Raw genomic sequence first — 19815 nt, 5'->3', positions numbered from 1 at the left:
TTTAGACAGTATGTATGTATGTATGTGTATATATTTGCTTTATTTTAGACAGCCTCACACTGTGCAGCCCAGCCTGGCCTCGAACCAGGGCTTGGACTACAGGCATACATAACCACTCCAGGATTGGGGTGGTTTCTGAAAAGAAATCGTATCTGTAAGCGTGCACAGAGACAGCGAGACCACCGTGTGCTCCCGTCGCTGGCGCCCGCAGGTTCGGGTCTAGGGGCACAGAGTGGGTCAACCGCGGGCAGCAGGAGTAGGCTCCACACCTATGCCACCCGCACTAGAGCCTGGCAGTTGGTTCTCCACGCCACGCCTATCTCAGGGCCCGCCCATGCCATGCCCACTTTAGCCCGGCTTCAGGCCCCTCCCCTAGCGCCTCTGCAAAACACGCACTTCGGCGTGTCCCAACGCTCCGGCATCAGGCCTCGCCCCAAGCCTCTCCCCTACCCGCGCAAGTCCTTGTCCCAATTGCTCGAGCCTCAGGCCCCGCCCCCAGCCCCCTCGGTTCCGGCGCTTAAAAACAGCCGCCCTCCAGCGCACTCCGGCCTCAGGCTCCGCCCCTTTCCCACCCTGGCTCCGCCCTGCGCACGCGCTGCACGTGCGGCACGCGCTCCGCGTTCCTCCTCCACCTGCAAGCCCCGCCCCCCAGCCAATGGGCGCCGCCGCCGCGTGCGTCCTGCCCCGCCCCGCCCCTTGTCCCTCAGCCCCGCGTCGCCTGGCCTCAGAGCCGAGCAGGCTGCCGGTGGCCCTCGTATCTCTCAGTGACCGCCGCTGAGGCCTGCCCTGCCGCAGTTGGGCTCGGGCTCTCTTGCCGAGCCACCATGTCGCAGAGCGGGGAGGAGAACCTGCAGGGTGAGGCTGTGGGCCGAGGGGGACCGCGGGGGCGGCAGGGTCGCGGGCCGGGGTGCGGTGCATGGAGGCCGCGATGCTGTGAGGTGCGGCCGGGGCTGGGCGATGAGCCTCGGTGCATCTTACGGACAGTCCCTTTACCGTCAGGCCGGGCCGAGCCTTTCGTGGTCTGTTGTTCACACTGTCAGTCGTTCTGTGTCTTCACAGTCTCTTTAGGTCAGGCAAGCCTCGAACTCCCTGCGATCCTTTTTCTTCAGCTTCCTGAGTCAAGCTTACATTACAGGCCTTCCGCTTCCCCCACGCCTGGTTCAACATTGTTTAAGGGAGCCAGAGGTTTCAGGTTGAATTTTCAGTGCTTTGATTGAACTCATTAGTATTTATGGTCATAGTGCCTCTCACTTTTCCTACTTGGTATTGGCTATAGATCCAGGTCTGGATGTGCGAGGAAAGAGCTCAACCACCGAGCAACACTACCAGTTTTCATTTTATGCTTTAAGACATAGTGGCTTTGAACTTGGAACCTTCCTGCCTTAGCCTCTGGAGTAGCTGGAATGAACAGTTTGCCCCGCCCCATCTTTATCCCGGGCTTGCTTTGTCATCTCTTCCTAATGGAAGAGGAGGGTCTAAGGCTTCAGACCACTGTTATCTCTTAGAGTTAAAAGATAGTTATCTTGCCGGGCGGTGGTGGTGTGATGGGGCACACCTTTAATCCCAGCACTCTGGAGGCAGAGGCACGCGGATCTCTGAGTTTGAGGCCAGCCTGGTTTACAGAGCCAGAGTTCCAGGACGCCCCAGGCTGTCCAGGAGACAGACAGTAGGGCTGGGGGTGCAGCTCAGTGTGGAAGAGCTACAGACAACACAAAAGTGGGGTAAAGTGCTTATAGTTCTGCTCAGTAGGCTCACTGTAAGCAATGAAGTGATTTGTAGGTTTAGAAAATGGAAGCTAGGCTGGGTGTGGTGAGACATCTAAAATCCCAATATGGGGAAGGTGAATCTGAGTCTTGACAAGTTCAAGGTTAGGCTGGACTACACAGCAATACCAGGCTAGTTAGAGTATGTAGCCAGACCCTGTTTCACAAACGAACAACAAAAAGGCTCTCTTGGCATGCAGCCTTTACCAGGCTAATAGCACTAAGCAGACAGCTGTTAGTTTTGCAAGGCCACCTTGAGTGGTATGTGCCATCATACATTTCTGAGAGCCACCTGGTGGGTCTGAGTTAAGAGCTCAGCCTTAATCCTAAGGACCCAAGAACGGGAGGAGGATCCTGTTGACCTTTGTATTCTCTGAAGCAAGAGTTCGCTAAGTAAAATGAGCATGTAAATAAACATGAGAGAGCCATCTAAACCTTTAAAGTGAGTGCTTTAGCTTTTTTTTTTCCCCCTAAGACAGGGTCTCACTATTCCTGAACTCCCAGAACTCTGCCTCCCTTGTGCTGGGATTAAAGGCATGTGCTATCATACCCAACTTAGTGTGAAGATTTGTCTTTTATTTTCGAGACATGGTTTGTGTAGCTCTGGGTGTCTGAGAATTTGTTGTAAACGAGGCTGTGTCAGGATCGAACCCAGGGCCTTGCACTTGCTAGGCAAGCGTTCTACCACTGAGCTAAATCCCCCAACCCCAGGATCTGTATTTTAAAACTACAACCACGTTAGAAAAAAATCTTGTAATTCAGGTTTTACTCCTTAACGTTGAACAGTTGCAGTTTCTCCTTTGATAGACTGTCTTTTCTCTTAAAAATGAGACCAAGGATGTTTTATAACATTTGCTGTAAAGTCATGTTTGTAGTTACTGAGATTTTTATTTTTAACACTGTTATGTAGATTTCATCTCTGGAAGTTTCTGGGTACTCTTGAGAGGTCTCAATTACCTCCTAATTCCTTGACATACACTTTGGACTGCTGAGTCATTGGCAAAGCGAGGCTGTCATTTGTCATTTCAGGGTTAAGATGATTTTTGTTTTTCTGCTTTGCTTATTCTATAAAAAGATGGTTACCGTGTGGAAACTCACGCTAAGGATTTGGGCCATTGTTTGGGGTGTACGTGCAGCCCGGCACTGGCTCACCGTCTAGCCCAGGGTAGGAGGGGTCATCTGAGTCACATGGTGTATCTCAGCTGCCCTATGAAATGTGAATCCCAGCTTGGAGTCTGAGCTCCTCTGCCTGCCTGTTCCGGCTCACTTCTTGTTTACTTCTGAGGCTGAGAGCTGTGGAAGCCTTGTTGGTAGGTGGGACAGCAAATATTCCCCTTAGCAACCTCTGGGACTAGTTTTTCTGAAGGTGTTACCCACAAAACTGATTGATTCTGCTCCTTTTAACCTCTGCTCCATCTTATTGAAAAGTGTTTAAAAGCAGGGCTGGCTTTTTCTTCTTTGTATGACTTCTGGCATGCAGGAGGGGAGATCAGCTTCATGATATACTTCTGTGCTTTATTTGCTACCTGTCCCTGAAAGGCCCAGTATATAGACTCTGTAATGTCTTCACTCAGCTACCCTGTCTGCAACTGGTTCTGATAAGTGATTCTGTGATTGCAGACAGACTCAGGCAGGGTTGTATGAGAAGAAAAACATTATTTGACTGAAGAGGTTCCTCCTAGGCTCTAGATGAATTCACCTCTGCAAATAGTCATACTGAGATCCAGAGGTTAAGTGGAGATAGGGATGACTACTTGAATTAAGGACATGCCACAGATTGCTCAGTACCAGAGGGATCCCTGGGGGCACCTGACTCAGGATGCATTAGACAGGCACTGCCTGGCAATAGACAGGTTCACTAGTTAGTCTTAGAAGCCATTAGCTTAACTGGACATGATGCAAGCCTGTAATCCCAGCATTTGGGAGATGGAGGGAGGAAGATCAGGAGTTTAAAGCCAGTTTGGCCACACAAAGCATGGTCAACAAAACAAGTGTGTGTGACAGAAAAGGAAGCCAGTAGCCTGGATTGTCTACCAGGGAGATTCTGTTCAGAATTATTTGCCAGCCAAGTCTCTTGTTCCCCTCCTAAGTCAAGTGTTGAGACAGCAAAAGTCACTTCTGGAGAAGACCTGTGTGATTTGGGAGCATTGCTTCCCCTAGACTTGGTGCTCCCTTGCTTGGCTTTCTTGGAATGCTATAGTACTTGCATCATTCTCCTCTGGCATTATATTTCTGTTTTGAGGCTGTGTGCCTGCCTGCTCCTCTCTGAGGACCTCTAGCTCTGGTTGGATGCTGTCTCTCTGCTCGAGTTTGTCAGTATATTTGCTTGACTCTCTAACTCTGTTTTCAAGTTGGGCACATTTTCTCCAAAACTATGGATTGAGTCCAGCCGCTCCCAGGAAGTAGGGTGGCCTTGAGAATAGGGACCCTGTGTTTCCTCCACATGGGAGTCTGTTGGCTGTAGTTATTGTTAGGCATTGACAATCTACAATTTTTGCCTTGGGATATAGAGGGTAGTACACAGAGGGATTCCTTCCCTGGATTGTCATTATATAAGCAGCCTGGAAGGCAGGCAGGTAGAGCAGCCCTGTAATTTCAGTACTCTAGTGGCTAAGGTAGAGATACCCTTTTTATTTAAAAATTTTTTTTGAGACGGTCTTGTATCCCAGGCTGGCCTTGAACTTAGGGTAACTTTAAACTTTTATTCTTGACTCCATTTCTAGAGCACTAGGATTGCAGGCATGTGCCAATACACCGTTTATGTGGTGCCATAAAGTGACATCTGTAAGTAAGCATGCTCTTCAAGGACTCTAGTCAGCTGAACTACACTCAAGGAGGATCCTAACTTGGATGGCTGACCTAGTTTCACTTCTGACGAAAAACAGCAGAGGAAGGGTTAATTGTCTTACTCTCCATTATTGAGGAAGTTGAGGGGCCAACTCAATGAAGCTAGTTACATCATATCCACAGTCAGGAGTGGAGAGGATTTGAGTGCACCCATGTTGCCTGCTTGCTAGTTTTCTATTTAGCTTTCTCTGACTTTTTCTTGACTAGGGGCTGGATTGTCTTATATCATTTAAGACAAGTGTTCCATGGATAGACCCATAGGCCAACCTGATCTAAATAATTCCTCAGGTAGACTCACTTCCTATGAGGTTGGCAAGATAATTCAGCAGGTAAAGGTGCTTGCTGCTATACCTGTTGATCTGAGTTTGGTCCCTAGAAACCCACATAGTAGAAGGAAAGAACCAATTTCTGCAAGTTCAAATATAATACTTTAAAAAGCCCTCTCTTCTCAGTTTCTAAGTTGTGTTAAGTTGACAAATTAAAACCAACTAACACAGTGGCCAACCTGGTTTATACAGTGAGATTCTGTCTCCAAAACCAAATGAGGGATTAGCGAGATTGTAGCAGTTAAGAAGAGTACTTACTTGTTCACAGCCTTCTGTAACTTCAGTTCCAGGGGAGCTGATGCACTCTTCTAGCTTCCTTGAGCACCACTCACATACATGGTACACTAACATACATGCAGGCAAACCGCTCCTACACGTAGAGTAAGAACACATTCTGCTTCTTAGAAACTTGAGTTCACCTCCCAGCGGCTCTGGACTCAGGGAGATGTCAGTTGTACTTACTTGCCTTGTGTCTTGTTGGTGTGGTTCAGAGACAGGGAGAGAGGGATGGAAAATTGAGATGAGGGCTTCGGGGCCAGCAGCACTGCTCTCTTTCTGTGTTGACTGAGGAAAATTTTTGTTGCAATCCTGGCTGGGCAGTGGTGACGCAGGCCTTTAATCCTAGCACTTGGGAGGCAGGCAGAACTCAGTGAGCTGGAGGCCAGCCTGGGCTACAGAGCTCCAAAGCTACAGAGAAACCCAGACTCAAAAAACCAAAAATGTTAAGAAGCAATCCTGTGTTCTTTACCTTCTAAAAACGCTTTAAATTTTATTTACTTATTTTCTTGCTTATATAGCCCAGGCTGGCCTTAAACTTGCCTTCAACTTCCAGGTGTTCTATTAGTATTATAGGTGCATACCCAATCTTTCCTGTTTAAAAAGATGGATGAATAACTGCAGGGTGTATGTAAATGAATAGTCGTCTCTGTTTTCCAGGACTTACACTTCCTATCCAGTCACAGGTTAATGATAAAACTCATTCCTTAGTAAATCATTCCTAGAGCTTTTGGACCCAAGGCTTTTGCAGCAGATCATTATAAATGGGATTTTTTTTCTCCCCTTGAAGGTGCTGGGCCTCCTGATGATTTTTGAAAGTACTGCAAGACATGAATCTGTCGTCCAGTGCTACCAGTGTGAGGACTGCAGGACCAGGACTCTGCTGCACTGTGATGAGCCCAAGTGAAGGGTCTTGTGCAGGGAACTGGCTTCCTCACAGACAGCAAAGGACTGGAGCTTAAGCTTGCTAGCTCCCACAACTTTGAGAAATGACTCCTTTTTAAGTCTCTGTGGAGTACTGTTACAATAATATAGATCAGGACAGAGACAGGGGCTTCCTGCATGCATTGTCAGTTACCCCTTGTGCAGTAACTCCTCCACAACTGGCTGTTGGCTCAGTTCCTGACACAAGCTTCTAAACTTGTGGGATTTCCTGAGTGTCTGGTTTTTGTTTTTATATTTGGAGATAGGTCTTCCTTTATGCACCAGCCTGGCCTCAACTCCTGGTACTCCCACGGCTGAGACTGACATGAAACAAATCTCTTAGCTAGGGGGGATTTATTTGATCCTGTTACTCAGGTCCATTTTGTAAGGAGCCCCTAAGAGTATGCTAATGAGAGGACTTACTGGGGACCCAGAATAGCTAGCCTCAAGCTACAGTTTGGTCACTAATAAGTTATCAGAGGGTGGAAATTTAGGGCCACCAGGGAGGGAGGAAGCTGAAGGATGATGGGCTGTTAAAAATATAAGAAACTGCCACTACGGCCCTGCTTTGAGCCAGAATGTTCATGGAGCTTTGGAGTTGACAACAGGAAGGTGGTGTTCCTTGCCCTTTGTGTGTGTTTCATCTGGCTGCTTCTGAAATGTATCACAAACTAAGCAACATGTTTTCTTGGGTTCTGAGCTCTAGCAAAGTATTAAATCTGAGGGGTCTGTGGGGACCCTGAATGAGTCTTTTTTTTTTTTTTAATTTTTAATTGACTGAGCAGCAGTGTAGATAGTTTGTACTCTACTTGTGACTGGTGCCTGATATGTGGTATCCTGTGGGTTTCAGCCTTTAATTTATGGGATTGGATACTAATTTTAGGAGATACTGTCAGAATAGTATTAAATCCTTGGACTCCTGATTGAAAAAGTCTACATTTGCCATCAGGGTTGGGTGCTGGGAAGAAGATAACACAACCTCAAACATTTATGTTAGATTCCAGACGAGGTTTGGATAACATTAAGCTTCATCAAATAAATTGGGACAGGCTCAGATTCTGAATACTAGATTGACCTAAACAAAAGGAACGGCCCATAGCTGAAGCTATGTACCATTCAGTAGACTTAGCTTTAGGATGGCTTTGAACTCAGAGTAACATTACTGCCTTAGTGACTCAGAACTGCAGGGGTTCTAGGTATGAGCCACCATCCCTGGCTTCTGAGTGTCATCAGTCTGAAGGGAGGAAGACCAGCAAAAGACATTTGAGTGTCTGGAATTGGAATGTGGGGATTTGCAGATCTCAGAGGGTACTGGGGCCTCTGTTTGTGTGCAGCTGCTGAGAGGCTCTGGACTCTGCCCTTCTGAGTTGTGTTTTGCTTCATGTGGGCTAGACCTGCTTCTCCATGAGGCAATCTGAGGCTAATGAGGAAAATTGTTTTTATTTTCAAGTTTGGGTTGTATGATTTGTTAGCTTACTGAGAGGCTGTTGATGGTATAAACTGTAAATCCAGTTTATTTCTGGGCCTTTGATTATTTTTTTCCTGATAGATGTGATGTGTTGATATTCTACAACAAGTATACAGGCCAGGTTTCTGAGTATTAAAACACCTCTTTTTGGTGTTCTGGAAAGTTGTATAGCTGTTCTTGCTCCCAGAGCACGTGTATGTGTGTTGTTTTGCTTTTGAGACTCACTGTGTACCTTTAGCTGGCCTGGAACTGGCTCTGTGTAACAGGCTGGCCTCAAACTTGCAACAATTCTGCTTCTTTCTCCTGAATTCTGGGATTGCAGGTATGCCCATCATGCCTGGCTTTTTAAGGGGGAGTTTGTTGGCTTTAGAGGTCATGGGTAGCACAGGGTGCAGGCTTCCTTAAACTGGTAGCTGAAGGTGGTCCTGAACTCTTAAGTCCTCCTATCTTTTTTTGGATTATAGGTGTGTGACACCATGCATAATTACTTTTTCTTTTTGGAGATGTGTGTGTGGGGTGGTTTAGAAACAGAGTCTTAATGTAGAGGAAGTTGGCCTTGAACTTGAAGTGACTCTTGCCTTTTCCCTTCCTCCCTTTTGGTATTGGAGATTGAAACTAGGGCCTCTTACAAGCTCTACTTCCCCAACTGAGAGTGAGTTGATTAGAAGTGGTTCTATTCCCTCCCTCCCTCCCTCCGGTGTGTGTGTGTGTGTGTGTGTGTGTGTGTGTGTGAGAGAGAGAGAGAGAGAGAGAGAGAGAGAGAGAGAGAGAGAGAGGGAGGGAGGGAGAGAGAGAGAGAGAGAGAGAGAGAGAGAGAGAGAGAGAGAGAGAGACTGAGTTTCTCTGTGTAACAGTCCTAGATGTCCTGAAACTCAATTTGTAGACCAGGCTGGCTTCAAACTCACAGAGAGCCTCCTGCCTCTACTACCTGAGTGCTAGGATTAAAGGTGTGCCCCACCACTGCCTGGCCCATTTTTTGTTTTTCTAAGATAGGGACTCTATATAGTCCTGTCTGTCCTTGAACTTGATAGGTAAACTAGGCTGGCCTCAAACTCACAAAGATCCTCCTACCTCTGCCTCCCGAGTGTTAGAATTAAAGTCATGGACCACCATGCCCAGCCTACCTCTTATCTATTAAATGATTTTCTTTTTTGTTATTGCCTTGTGTGTGCATGCATATGTTCATGCAACAGGCACCTTTACCCACTGAGCCATTTTAATGGCTCAACAAAAGATTTTCTATAAACAAATGGACCTATGAATCAAAATAGAGAAATCAGCCTGGGCCCAGGATGAGGCCTGCACTTAAACATACACTCAGATTCTGCCAAAGAAAGCACCAGGGGCCAGCAAGATAGAAGGGGCCTGCTGTCAAGCCTGACAACCTGAGTTCAATCTCCAGGGCCCAAATGATAGAAAGAGAGAACCCAACTATTGCAGGTTGTCCTCTGACCTCCATATGTATACCATGCACAGGTGTCCACATATCTATACACAAACACTAAATAAATAGAAAGCAAGCAAGCACTATAGGGTGGGAAGCAGAGGCAGTCTGCAATAAAAGATTCCCCTGTTGCCAAACATAGCATTCAAATCCAGGAGAGTGAAAGTCAGACCAGTAATCAAGTGTTGGCACAATGTGAAATAGCACAAACTCATGCTGTGATTACGTGCTGGTTCAACTGCATCAGAAAGTAGTTTGTGAGCATTAATCTATTAAAACACTGCATTTCACCCAGTAACCCCATTCATAGATACATAGTAAAAATGACTATACAGACGGTTATAGGTGGGAGTGTGTGTGTGTACACATATACATACACACACACACACTATTTATTTTAAAGGTATATGGTGGTATTTTATTTGTGCTGAAATGTGATTTTATTTGTATGGTGTAATAAATAAAGTTACCTGGGGATCAGAGCTAAGAGCAAGCTATTTAGTAGTGGTGGTGGTGGTGGCACACGCCCTTAATCCTGATGACATGGCATGCAGAGTCTGTGTATTCAAGGACACAGCCAAGCGGTGACCCCAACCATAGAGACCTGGAGGTCTGTATAGACAGGCAGTGATGAGGAAGTCATGTGGTTGGGTTTAGAACCAATGAGAAGGCAGAACAGAAAGGCAATAAAAAGACAGACACACAGGAAGAAGGTCTCTCAGGGGAAGGACAGCAGTGAGTGGTAAATAAGGTGGTCTTAGCTCTTGGCTACTGCTCTGATCTCTGGGCTTTTAACTTTTTATTTGCCTCTGTGTTTCTTATTTAATGAAACTGTTTAGAATTACATCTACAAAGATAGGAACTTTGTAGCAAACTGATCTCAAGCTTGGCAGTCCTGCCTTAGCCTTGCTGAATATTTAAATGTGTACCACCATGTCCTGCTGAAAAATATCCACATGTACACACACAAACATTTGTCACACAAACTGGGCCTGCCTTATGATTTTCAAGGCACGTATGCTGGCACTAGCCCTTGATTTTTTATGGTTTTTCAAGACAGGGTTTCTCTGTGTGGCTTTGGAACCTTTCCTGGATCTCGCTGTGTAGACCAGGCTGGCCTCAAACTCACAGAGATCCGCCTGGCTCTGCCTCCCGAGTGCTGGGGTTAAAGGTGTGTACTACCACCGCCTCGCTTATTTTTTTTTTTTTTCTTTTCCGAGACATGGTTTCTCTCTGTAGCTTTGCACCTTTCCTGGAACTCTCTTGGTAGACCAGGCTGTCCTCAAACTCACAGAGATCTGCCTGGCTCTGCCTCCCGAGTGCTGGTGGTGTTGGAGAACCAAACTGTATCCCTGGACTTGGCATTTTTAATGTGTGTTATGCTGTACTTCTATAGTGTAAAAGATTTGTCTAAGTGAATACTTGAAAGGTAGATCCCTCTAGTGAGTGAAATAAAACCAGAAATTAACTATTCTGTTTCAAAACTCGCTAATCTGATTTCTGGTATAATTGCAGACCAACAGTCATAAATGTGAATTTCACAGAGCTTCAGGGCCATATGACCTGGAATGTGAAAATAGTTTAAGTCTTTAGTAAGACATGTTGACCCATGTCTGTAAGCCTAGCTCACAGAAGGGGCCAGACCTCCAGTTCTTTGCCAGCCTAAACAAGATGCCCATCTTGGTCCCTGGTAAAGCAACAGGCTTGTAGAATACCTGCATGGAAGGACTGTCAAGATACAGTGCAGTGTCTCAGCCTCAGGAACCTTGCCCACTGGACCTAAGAAGAACAGCCGACCAAAAATGCAAATGTCTAAAGTGGGATTAAATAAAGTAGGGCCTAGAGTGATGGCTTATCATGTGCCACCTTTGGAATTTCCTGGGGATGTGAGTGGGCAATGCCCCCCCCCCCTTTCCCCCTCTCTTTCTTATTTTGGAAACAAGGTCTTACTATGTAGTCCTGGCTGGCCTTGAACTCAAGAGTATCTGGACTAAGGTATACATCATCAAGTCCCATGAGTGGGCAGATTTCTAACTGCTCTTTTTGTTGTCTTCAGGTTCCTGGGTAGAACTGCACTTCAGCAATGGGAATGGGGGCAGTGTTCCAGCCTCTGTCTCTATTTATAATGGTGACATGGAAAAAATACTGCTGGATGCCCAGCATGAATCTGGACGAAGTAGCTCCAAGAGTTCTCACTGTGACAGGTAGGTTTTCTGGATGTTTCTTACAGTGTTGATGTTCCTAGCAGATGGATAATCACAGTTGTGCATGGTTTTGTGGGTGGGCCTCCAGGTCTAAGGCCACATTTGGGAGTAACTCCAGCAGCAGTTCTGGTACAAGGAACCCTGGAGTCTTTTGGGGAGGGAGTGATCTAGGGCTCAGTCTGGAGGGAACATATTAAACCTAGGGACAAATAACAAAGTCCATTAATACACCCCTCCCCCTTTTTGAATCTGTTCACTGTGAATACTGACTCTGAGCAGTTTCCTTCATGTCCCCCAGCTGGCTTGTTTCCTAGGTAGCACTACTCGGGCTTGAATCCAAGGTGTGTGGCTGAGAGTCAGTGATCGAAGGTCAGATGCTTTGGAGGGCTATGCAACAGATCATGCAGAAGGGTGGGGCTTCCCTCAGAACTGTCTAGCTGGCTCCTGTGTGATCATTTGAAAAGACTGAGGAATTGTTTGGACTGGTCTGGTGTTAGGCAGAAGGGAAGAGGCATACTACTGAGGCCCCTCTACAGTCCTCTTTATTGAGGCATTAGCCCTGCTTGGAATTTATGCTTCTTATGACAGAATTAACATGCTGCTCTGTTTTGTCCATTTCCTAATCAAGCCCACCTCGCTCCCAGACACCACAAGATACCAACAGAGCTGAAATAGACACCCACAGCTTTGGAGAGAAAAACAGCACTCTGGTAAGCCATAGGTAGGAGGATGCTATAAGGTTTATTAGCACATCATCAGTCTGGTGACTTTTGTGTAATATCTCTCACACACACATACACACACCCCACTACCTTTGCTCCCCCTTAGTTTTTGAGAAAGGGTCTCATTGAACATGGAGTTCACCAATTTGGTTAGACAAGCTGGCAAGTGAGCCCTAGTGATACTCCTACCTCTGCCTCCCAGGGCTGAGATTACGGAACTGTTCCACTGTGCCTGTCATTTTACAGGAGTGTTGGGGATCTGTTTTTCAAGTTTTTATTTATGCATATATGTGTGTCTGTGTGAGAGAATGCTATATATATATGCAGGTGTCCAAGGAGTCCAGAAGAGGATATTAGGTCCTCTGGACATGAAGTTACTGACAGTTATAAGCTGCCTGGTATGGGTGGTGGGAACCAAATTCAAGACCTGCATGAACAGCAGAATTTTTTGTTGTTGTTTTTTTGAGACAGGGTTTCTCTGTGTAGTTTTGGTTCCTGTCCTGGCTCTTGCTCTGTAGACCAGGCTGGCCTCGAACTCACAGAGATCCACCTGGGTCTGCTTCCTGAGTGCTGGGGCTAAAGGCATGCACCATCACTGGCCAACTTTAATAGAGTTTTTAAAAATAGAGTATTTTAAATTATGTGTGTCTGTGTCTATATGGTATGTGCACATGACTGCAGGTGTCCAGAAGCCAAAGGCATTGGATCCTCTGGAACTGGAATTATGGGCAGGAGCCAGCCATCAGATCTGGGTTCTGGGAACCGAATTTGGGTTCTCTGGAAGATCAGCAAGTACTCTTAAAACCACTGGGCCATCTTCCTAGCCTTACACAGCTTCTATTTTTAAAACCATCTTTTAAAAATTAGTTAATTTATTGGGAAATCCACTTTGCTAGTGTTGAACTGGTTATAGGTGTGTACAGCTACACTTGGCTTATGTAGTGAGTGTGGGACTAGCACCCGGGATCTTGTGCATGCTGGGGAAGCATTCTGCAAACTGAGCTACATCCCAGTCCATGAGCTCACTTTTCTAATATTAACAGAAACTTAATTAATATTTTGTGCTGTTACATAATTTTTAAAATGTAGCTGAAATTGTAGTCTGCTTTTTCTCAAAAGCATCTTTTAAACTAGCTTGTTATAATATTCCACTTATTTAGCTACACCTGTTTGACTCTTTAGAATGTTCTCATTTTCTTCTGCTAGAATAGGTTCTGGTGTTATCTAGGTCCTCATGACACTACAACAATGTTTCTAGTATTCTGAGGTGGAGTCTTTCCTACTCTATAGCTTAGGCTGTACTTCAACTTCCTCCTGCCCTAGCACTCCCAAGTGCAGGAACAGAAAGGCATGTGCCACTGAACCCTGTTGATGTGGTGTTGGGAAAGGAACATGCAGGACTCTTTGTACTTGGTAGGCAGGTGCTTACCATGTTGCTAACTCAGCTACATCTCCAGTCCCTAAACCTACTACATTAGCAGACTGAGTAGGACAAAGTAGGAGTGACCATAAAGGACAGCTTGTGTGAGACAAGACTAGGTAACTGTACACTGGGGGAAAGGGAAACAACCAGATGTTCTAGGATCTGTTGGTTACTGGATATGAATTTATGTTGATTGCAGGAGACCCCAAGAGACACTGTGCTAGTTAAAGTAGGTGTTTATGGTGGCAATGGATTTTTGGCTGAAGTCGGATTCAGAGTAGGTCCAGTGGTACCTGAGCTCATCCTGTGGTTATTTCCCCAGTCCCAGAATGTTTATTTAGGATAGATATACTTAGAAGTTGGTAGAATTCTTTTTTAAGTTTTATTTATTTAATTTATTATTGGGGTTTTCCCTGCATATATGTCTTTATGAGTGTGTCAGATCCCCTGGAACTGGAGTTGTAGTTGTGAACTCTTGGGCAGAATTCTTGCATTAGTTCCCTGACTTGTGGAGTGAGGGCTGTTATGGTTGGAAAGACTAAATGAAGGCCTCTGCCAGGGAAAATAGTGAATCAGAAGTGGACAGCTGTAACATTACAACCCCTTTCTGAGACAATCCTGAAAGACAACCCCAGAGAAGGGAAATCTTCACAGTGGGCAAAAAAATTTGGGCAGTATACATGGTCATACATTTTGTTTGGAAAGAGAAATGACTGTTCACTGAATTCATATAGGCTGTAGCCAGTAGATTGGCTGGATGGTCAGGAGTTTGGAAAGAGCATTACTTGAAAATTGGTGAGAAGGACATCTCAGACAGGAGTATGTGTTACAGATTTCTCCAGATGGGAAAAGGATGTAAAAATACTTATGTTCCATGTAAATGCTCATTGAAAGGTGACTTTAGCTGAAGAGGAGTCCAGTAATCAAGTAGAGAGGATGACCTGTTCTATGGAGAGTGAGCCTCTTTCCTGAGCCATTCCTTTCATTGCCCAGTGGGCCTGTGAACAAAGTGGCCAAGGTGGCAGAGATGGCGGTTATGTGTGGGCTTGGCAACATGAATTGCCACTCACCAAGGCTGACTGGCTACATACAGCTTCTGCTGAGTGCCAGAGCTGCCAACAGCAGAGACCAACACTGAGGCCTAGAAATGGATGGCACTGTTAGAGATCTAGTGGCAGGTTGACTACACGAACCACTTTCTCCATGGAAAGGACAACACTTTGTCCTTCTTTGAGTAGATTTTTTTTTCTGGTCATGGATTTGCCTTCTTGCACATAATGCTTCTGCCAAAACCACCATCAGTGGACTTACGGAATGCCTTATCCACTGTATTCTACACAGCATTGCTTCTGACCAAAAAACTCACTTCACAGCCAGACAACTGTGACAGTAGGCCCACGATCATGGAATCCACTGGTATTACCATGTTCCCCCGCCATCTGAAGCAGCTGGCCTGATAGGTGGATTAACCTTCTGTACACAGGGCCAATTAGGTGGCAGCAACCTGGAGGGCATGCAAGGTTCTCCAAAGGTGGTATACCCTTTAAATCAGTGCCCAGTATATGGTACAATTTCTTCTGTAACTAGGATCCATGGATTCCACCCAAAAATCAAGGGGTGGAAAAGGGAGTAGTTCCACCTATCATTACTCCTAGGGAATCTTTTTTCTTGTTCTGTAACCTTAAGTTCTGCTGGTCTAGAATTTTTTTTGGGGGGGTAGTGGTGGTGGGCGGTTCTGCCACAAGACACAGCAAACATTCCACTGAACTGGAAGCTCATTTTGTGATCCCCTTAAGCCAAGAAAGGCAAAATTCCAAGGCTAAGAAAGGAATAGAAGTGTTGGGAAGGGTGATTGATCCAGATTACCAGGGGGGAATTGGATTGCTTCTCCACAGTGGAGGTAAGAAACATGTCTAAATGCAAGGGATCCTTTGGAGCATCTCCGGGTGCTACCATGTCCTGTGATTGAAGTCAATGGGAAACTATAGTAATCTAATCTAGGTAGGATGACAAAGGGCACAAACTGTTCAGGAATGAAGGTATGGGTCACCCCAAGCCAGGAAAAAAACCAAGATTCCCCGTCGTACTTGCTGAAAGTGGAGGAAATATGTTTATAATGCATTTGCAGTTGTACATGGGATAGTTAATACCATGTTAGCTGTAGTTATGGCCTGGTTATTGTTTTCATTTGGAAATTAAGCATGGCATAAGGAGATATGGTTATGTGTTAAGTTGAAAGGGGTGAACTTGTGATGACTATTCTTGGTTGACATAACTTGACAAATCTAGAATTAACTAAAACCCAAATGACTGGGCATAGCTGGGAGGGATTTTTTTCTTTTTTCTTTTTTTTTGGAGCTGAGGTTCGAACCCAGGGCCTTGCACTTGCTCTATCACTGAGCTAAATCCTCAACCCCAGAATTTTATTATTATTTTTTAAAGATTTAGTTATTATGCATACAGCATGTATGACTGCAGGCCAGAAGAGGGCACCAGATCTCAGTACAGATGGTTGTGAGCTGTCATGTGGTTGCTAGGAATTGAACTCAGGACCTCTGGAAGAGTAGTCAGTGCTCTTAACCTCTGAGCCATCTCTCCAGCCTGGGGATTTTTTTTTTTTTTTTTTTTTTTAATTAAATCATTTGAAGTTGCAAGACCCACTTTGAAGTTGGAAGACAAACCTTCCATCTAGATCTTTGAGGTGGGAAGATCCACCTTTAATCTGGACCACACCTTCTCCTGGCAGCCTATAGAAAGGAAGGCCATAAGAGGACATAAGAGACTATGGGTACTGTGTTGAGCTTACTGACCTGACCTCTGGTGTGAATGTGGAAGCTCACTTGTTTTATTAATACTTACTTTTCCTTAGTCTGAGGAAGATTATATTGAGAGAAGAAGAGAAGTTGAAAGCATCTTGAAGAAAAACTCAGATTGGATATGGGATTGGTCAAGTCGGCCAGAAAATATCCCCCCCAAGTAAGTGTTTTCAGTATCATGGGCTCTTCTCTTGACAAGAGGACATATTGATTGGTAGTTTCTTTCCACCCTAGGGAGTTCCTTTTTAAACACCCGAAGCGCACAACTACTCTCAGCATGAGAAACACAAGCGTCATGAAGAAGGGAGGCATTTTCTCAGCAGACTTTCTGAAGGTTTTTCTTCCATCTCTGTTGCTGTCTCACCTGCTGGCCATTGGATTGGGGTAAGGGATGCTTCTGTGAGCACCAGCAGGGTGGGCCTTGGCAATTGTAGACCCCAGAATAGATGTTCTCACTGGTTTTTGAGAGAGAGAATATGAATGAATGAATGAATTTCACAAACTTACTCCCAAGTTGCTGTTATGTCAAGAAGTACAGAATATGTGCTGTGGAAGGCCCTTGCCCCTTTATCCACCATGTCTCACACAGGAGTTCTCATGTCCAGCCTCTTTCTTGTGCCACCTCTACAGTGGGTGGATGGTTCTGTTGAATTCTTGGCAATAGTGGAATAAATAAGGCCTCCAGGCTTTCTGATTTTGTATCAAGTTTAGACTAAAATAGACCAGGGAATAGAGCTGTGGATTCTCTAGATGAGACCCGTGCTGAAGAGCCAGAGCAGGCTACCAAGGGGACACTAGGGACTGGGACAAATGGATTCCCAGCTGGCTTCACAAGGGTGAGATTAGGCTTCATTCTTCCTGTGTCTACCTCCTGAATGCTGGGGTTATGGGCATGTGCCAGCACACCCCGTTTATAGGGCCCTGGGGTTAAACTGGGGCTTAATACATGGTGGCTAAGCACTCTGCCCAGTGAACTACATCCCCAACTGCTACTCTATCCTCTATCCACAGGGGGATGATTTCACAAGACCATATATGAAGACAGTTGTGTGTGTGGTATGGCTTTGATTTATTGGAATGGCCTGGATGGCACTGTGGGCTTCTGGCCTCGGCTAGTTGGGGATATGTTTTGGGTTGAAGGCTGTGTTGTCTGCTTATTATTTTTCCCCCAAAAGCTGTTTGTACATCCAATCCCAGTCCTCACTGCCCTTAACTCCTGTACTGCAGACCCACAGATGTACAGACCCTCCTGTAGAAATGGCTTCCTGGGTGCCAGAGGCTCCTGAGCTTGCTGGGCTGGAACCCTACCTGCCTTCATCCCTTCCCCATGTGTAGTTCTCTCCTGGTACTTGGTCTCATGGTCAGGTGCATCCAGTCACCTGGAACTTTCCTCATAACTAGCAAGTAGTAGGGTTCAGTGGCACTTGGGAGGCAGAGGCAGGGATCTCTGAATTCCAGGCCAGCCAGGGTTACTTACTCCCTGAGAGCTTGTCTCAAAATACCAAAACCGAACAGAACCAGCAATGGGAGGACCTGTGGATAGAGCCTAGGAATCTACATGTTCAGTACCCAAGCTGAGTTTCTCTTCAGGAAATCATTTCTGCATCCAGCTCCTACCTACTGTCTCTGTCCTGCATCCTTCCCAGTCTCAGAGCTTGATGGTGCTACCCCACCCAAGATCTCTTGGCAACTTGCAGTCCTTTGAGATGAAAGCTACCCTCCTTAGTTCCAGATAGCTCACTGCCCACAGTCTTACTTCTCTCAACCCCACACAGACCTGGCCAGCTAGAATTCTCTCCTGTCTCCTTTCCTAGACTTTCACTCCCCTCTACTTGACTGGGGAGAAGGGAGGCTTCATGACTTATTCCTTGGTTGGGCTTTGATGTTAGTAGCGATGAACTAACTGGATGTGAAGCCGCCTGTCTTGGGGTGCAGCTGTGTAGCTCATTTTGCACACTGAAGGAATTGCGAAGTTCTATAGTGATAGCATTTGTGGTTGTTTTGTACTGTGTGTGTGTGTGTGTGTGTGTACAGGGTGGGGGTGAGGGAGCAGTCCTGGGGTTTAAACCTGTGTGTTAAGGCCCTTGTGCGTGGTAAATAGGTACCATATCATTGAGTTTCAATCCCTGCTGTTGGGTTAGTTTCTTCTTTTTGTACTTTGTCTTTTGTGCCATTAGAATATAATTGAAAAAAAACAACAAACAACAAAATTAACTTTTAATTTAAGAAAAATTAGACCAATATGAAATACATATTTGATCACTAAAACACTTGATAAAGATTACAGATAATCATACTTTAGTAAGTATAAGATGGCTAGTTCCATTCTGCAAGCTGTAATCACAATGACCTGCCTTGAGAATTGTGAGACCTGATTGGCTGCCGTTCCTTTTCTGTCTAGAATCTACATTGGAAGGCGTCTAACAACGTCCACTAGCACCTTTTGATGAAGAACTGGATCTGACTTTTGTTCACACAGTGAGGATTCATGTCTGAGCTGTGACAGATAACTGAAGAACTAGCATGATCCTTGGGTGTCTGCACTACGTGTGTTTATTTGTTCTGTAAATGCAGTGTTCCTGATTTAGTTAGACAATATAGACTAATATCATGACCTATAATTATACCTATGGGATCAATTAATAAGCATGTCAGACTGATACCTATTGTAGCATTTATTAGTAAATTTTCTTTGAATATTAGATATAAATAGTATAAATAATTTTAATATAGTAGCAATGGTGTATTTAAAAATTATCTATAATCTTAATTCAGTTAAGACACTTTACACTTCAAAAGAATGAGTAAGTGATATTAAAATCATTAAAGGGTTTGTCCCAAAGGAATATTGTGGCCTTATAATCCTATTACATAGTAGAAGATACAAATGTAGTTAGTTAAACAGGTGTGTCTATGTGAATTACACAGCCAGCCGAAGCTAAAATTATCCACAAACCCCTGTGCAGCCTCATTGTCTGCCATCGCCGCCGCCTTGGGTTGTCAGTTTTGTTGTGGCACCTTCCCCACTCTGCTGCATTTAATCCCATTGTTTGTACTTAAAAATTTTATGTGCTTTTAAAATCAGCTGTATTGTAAGCAAATCTGTCTTACTTTAAAAGACTGGAAATGGAAATACATCTTTGCCAAATCCTTTGGAGATTACTGGATTTGCATATGAGTTAATCAGTATCCAGAGCTTCTGTTACTGCAGGCATATTGTCAGTCTTCCTCTTTTCCATAGCATGTTTTGAAAGGCTGCCTCCTTGACATGCTGTACATATCCTCATGTACTTGTTTCATTGTCCCACACTTAACTCAGGTGAGTTCAATAAAAGTCACATTTTAACAGTCTTTTGTTTATATTTACATGATTACTGGAAACAGCTTTCATTTGGAGAAAGATGGTGGGATGGTATCTCTTTTTTTTTGAGTATTACTGTGTAGCTCTGGATGACCTGAAACTCAGATCTGTCTGTCTCTGCCTCCCAAGTGCTGGAATTAAAGGCAAGTAGCATCACACTTGGCTCCTGAATTTTTATCTATCTATCATTTTGAGCTGAGGATTGAACCCAGGGCCTTGTGCTTACTAGGTAAGCGTTCTA

General features: G+C 45.0%; 1 protein-coding gene across 1 annotated transcript; it reads left to right on the top strand.

The window, feature by feature from the left end:
• Positions 1 to 596: 596 nt before the first annotated feature.
• Positions 597 to 19564, top strand: Bnip3 (BCL2 interacting protein 3). The gene is made up of 6 exons (XM_036175437.1): positions 597 to 855; positions 11105 to 11252; positions 11881 to 11962; positions 16267 to 16373; positions 16448 to 16597; positions 18615 to 19564. Exons 1-6 carry the CDS (start codon positions 825 to 827, stop codon positions 18658 to 18660), a joined length of 564 nt encoding a protein of 187 aa, XP_036031330.1. The 5' UTR covers positions 597 to 824; the 3' UTR covers positions 18661 to 19564.
• Positions 19565 to 19815: the final 251 nt, after the last annotated feature.

Source organism: Onychomys torridus, chromosome 1 (assembly GCF_903995425.1).
Source record: "Onychomys torridus chromosome 1, mOncTor1.1, whole genome shotgun sequence".
NCBI classification, from domain to species: domain Eukaryota; kingdom Metazoa; phylum Chordata; class Mammalia; order Rodentia; family Cricetidae; genus Onychomys; species Onychomys torridus.
This window is presented reverse-complemented; position numbering and strand designations above follow the sequence as displayed.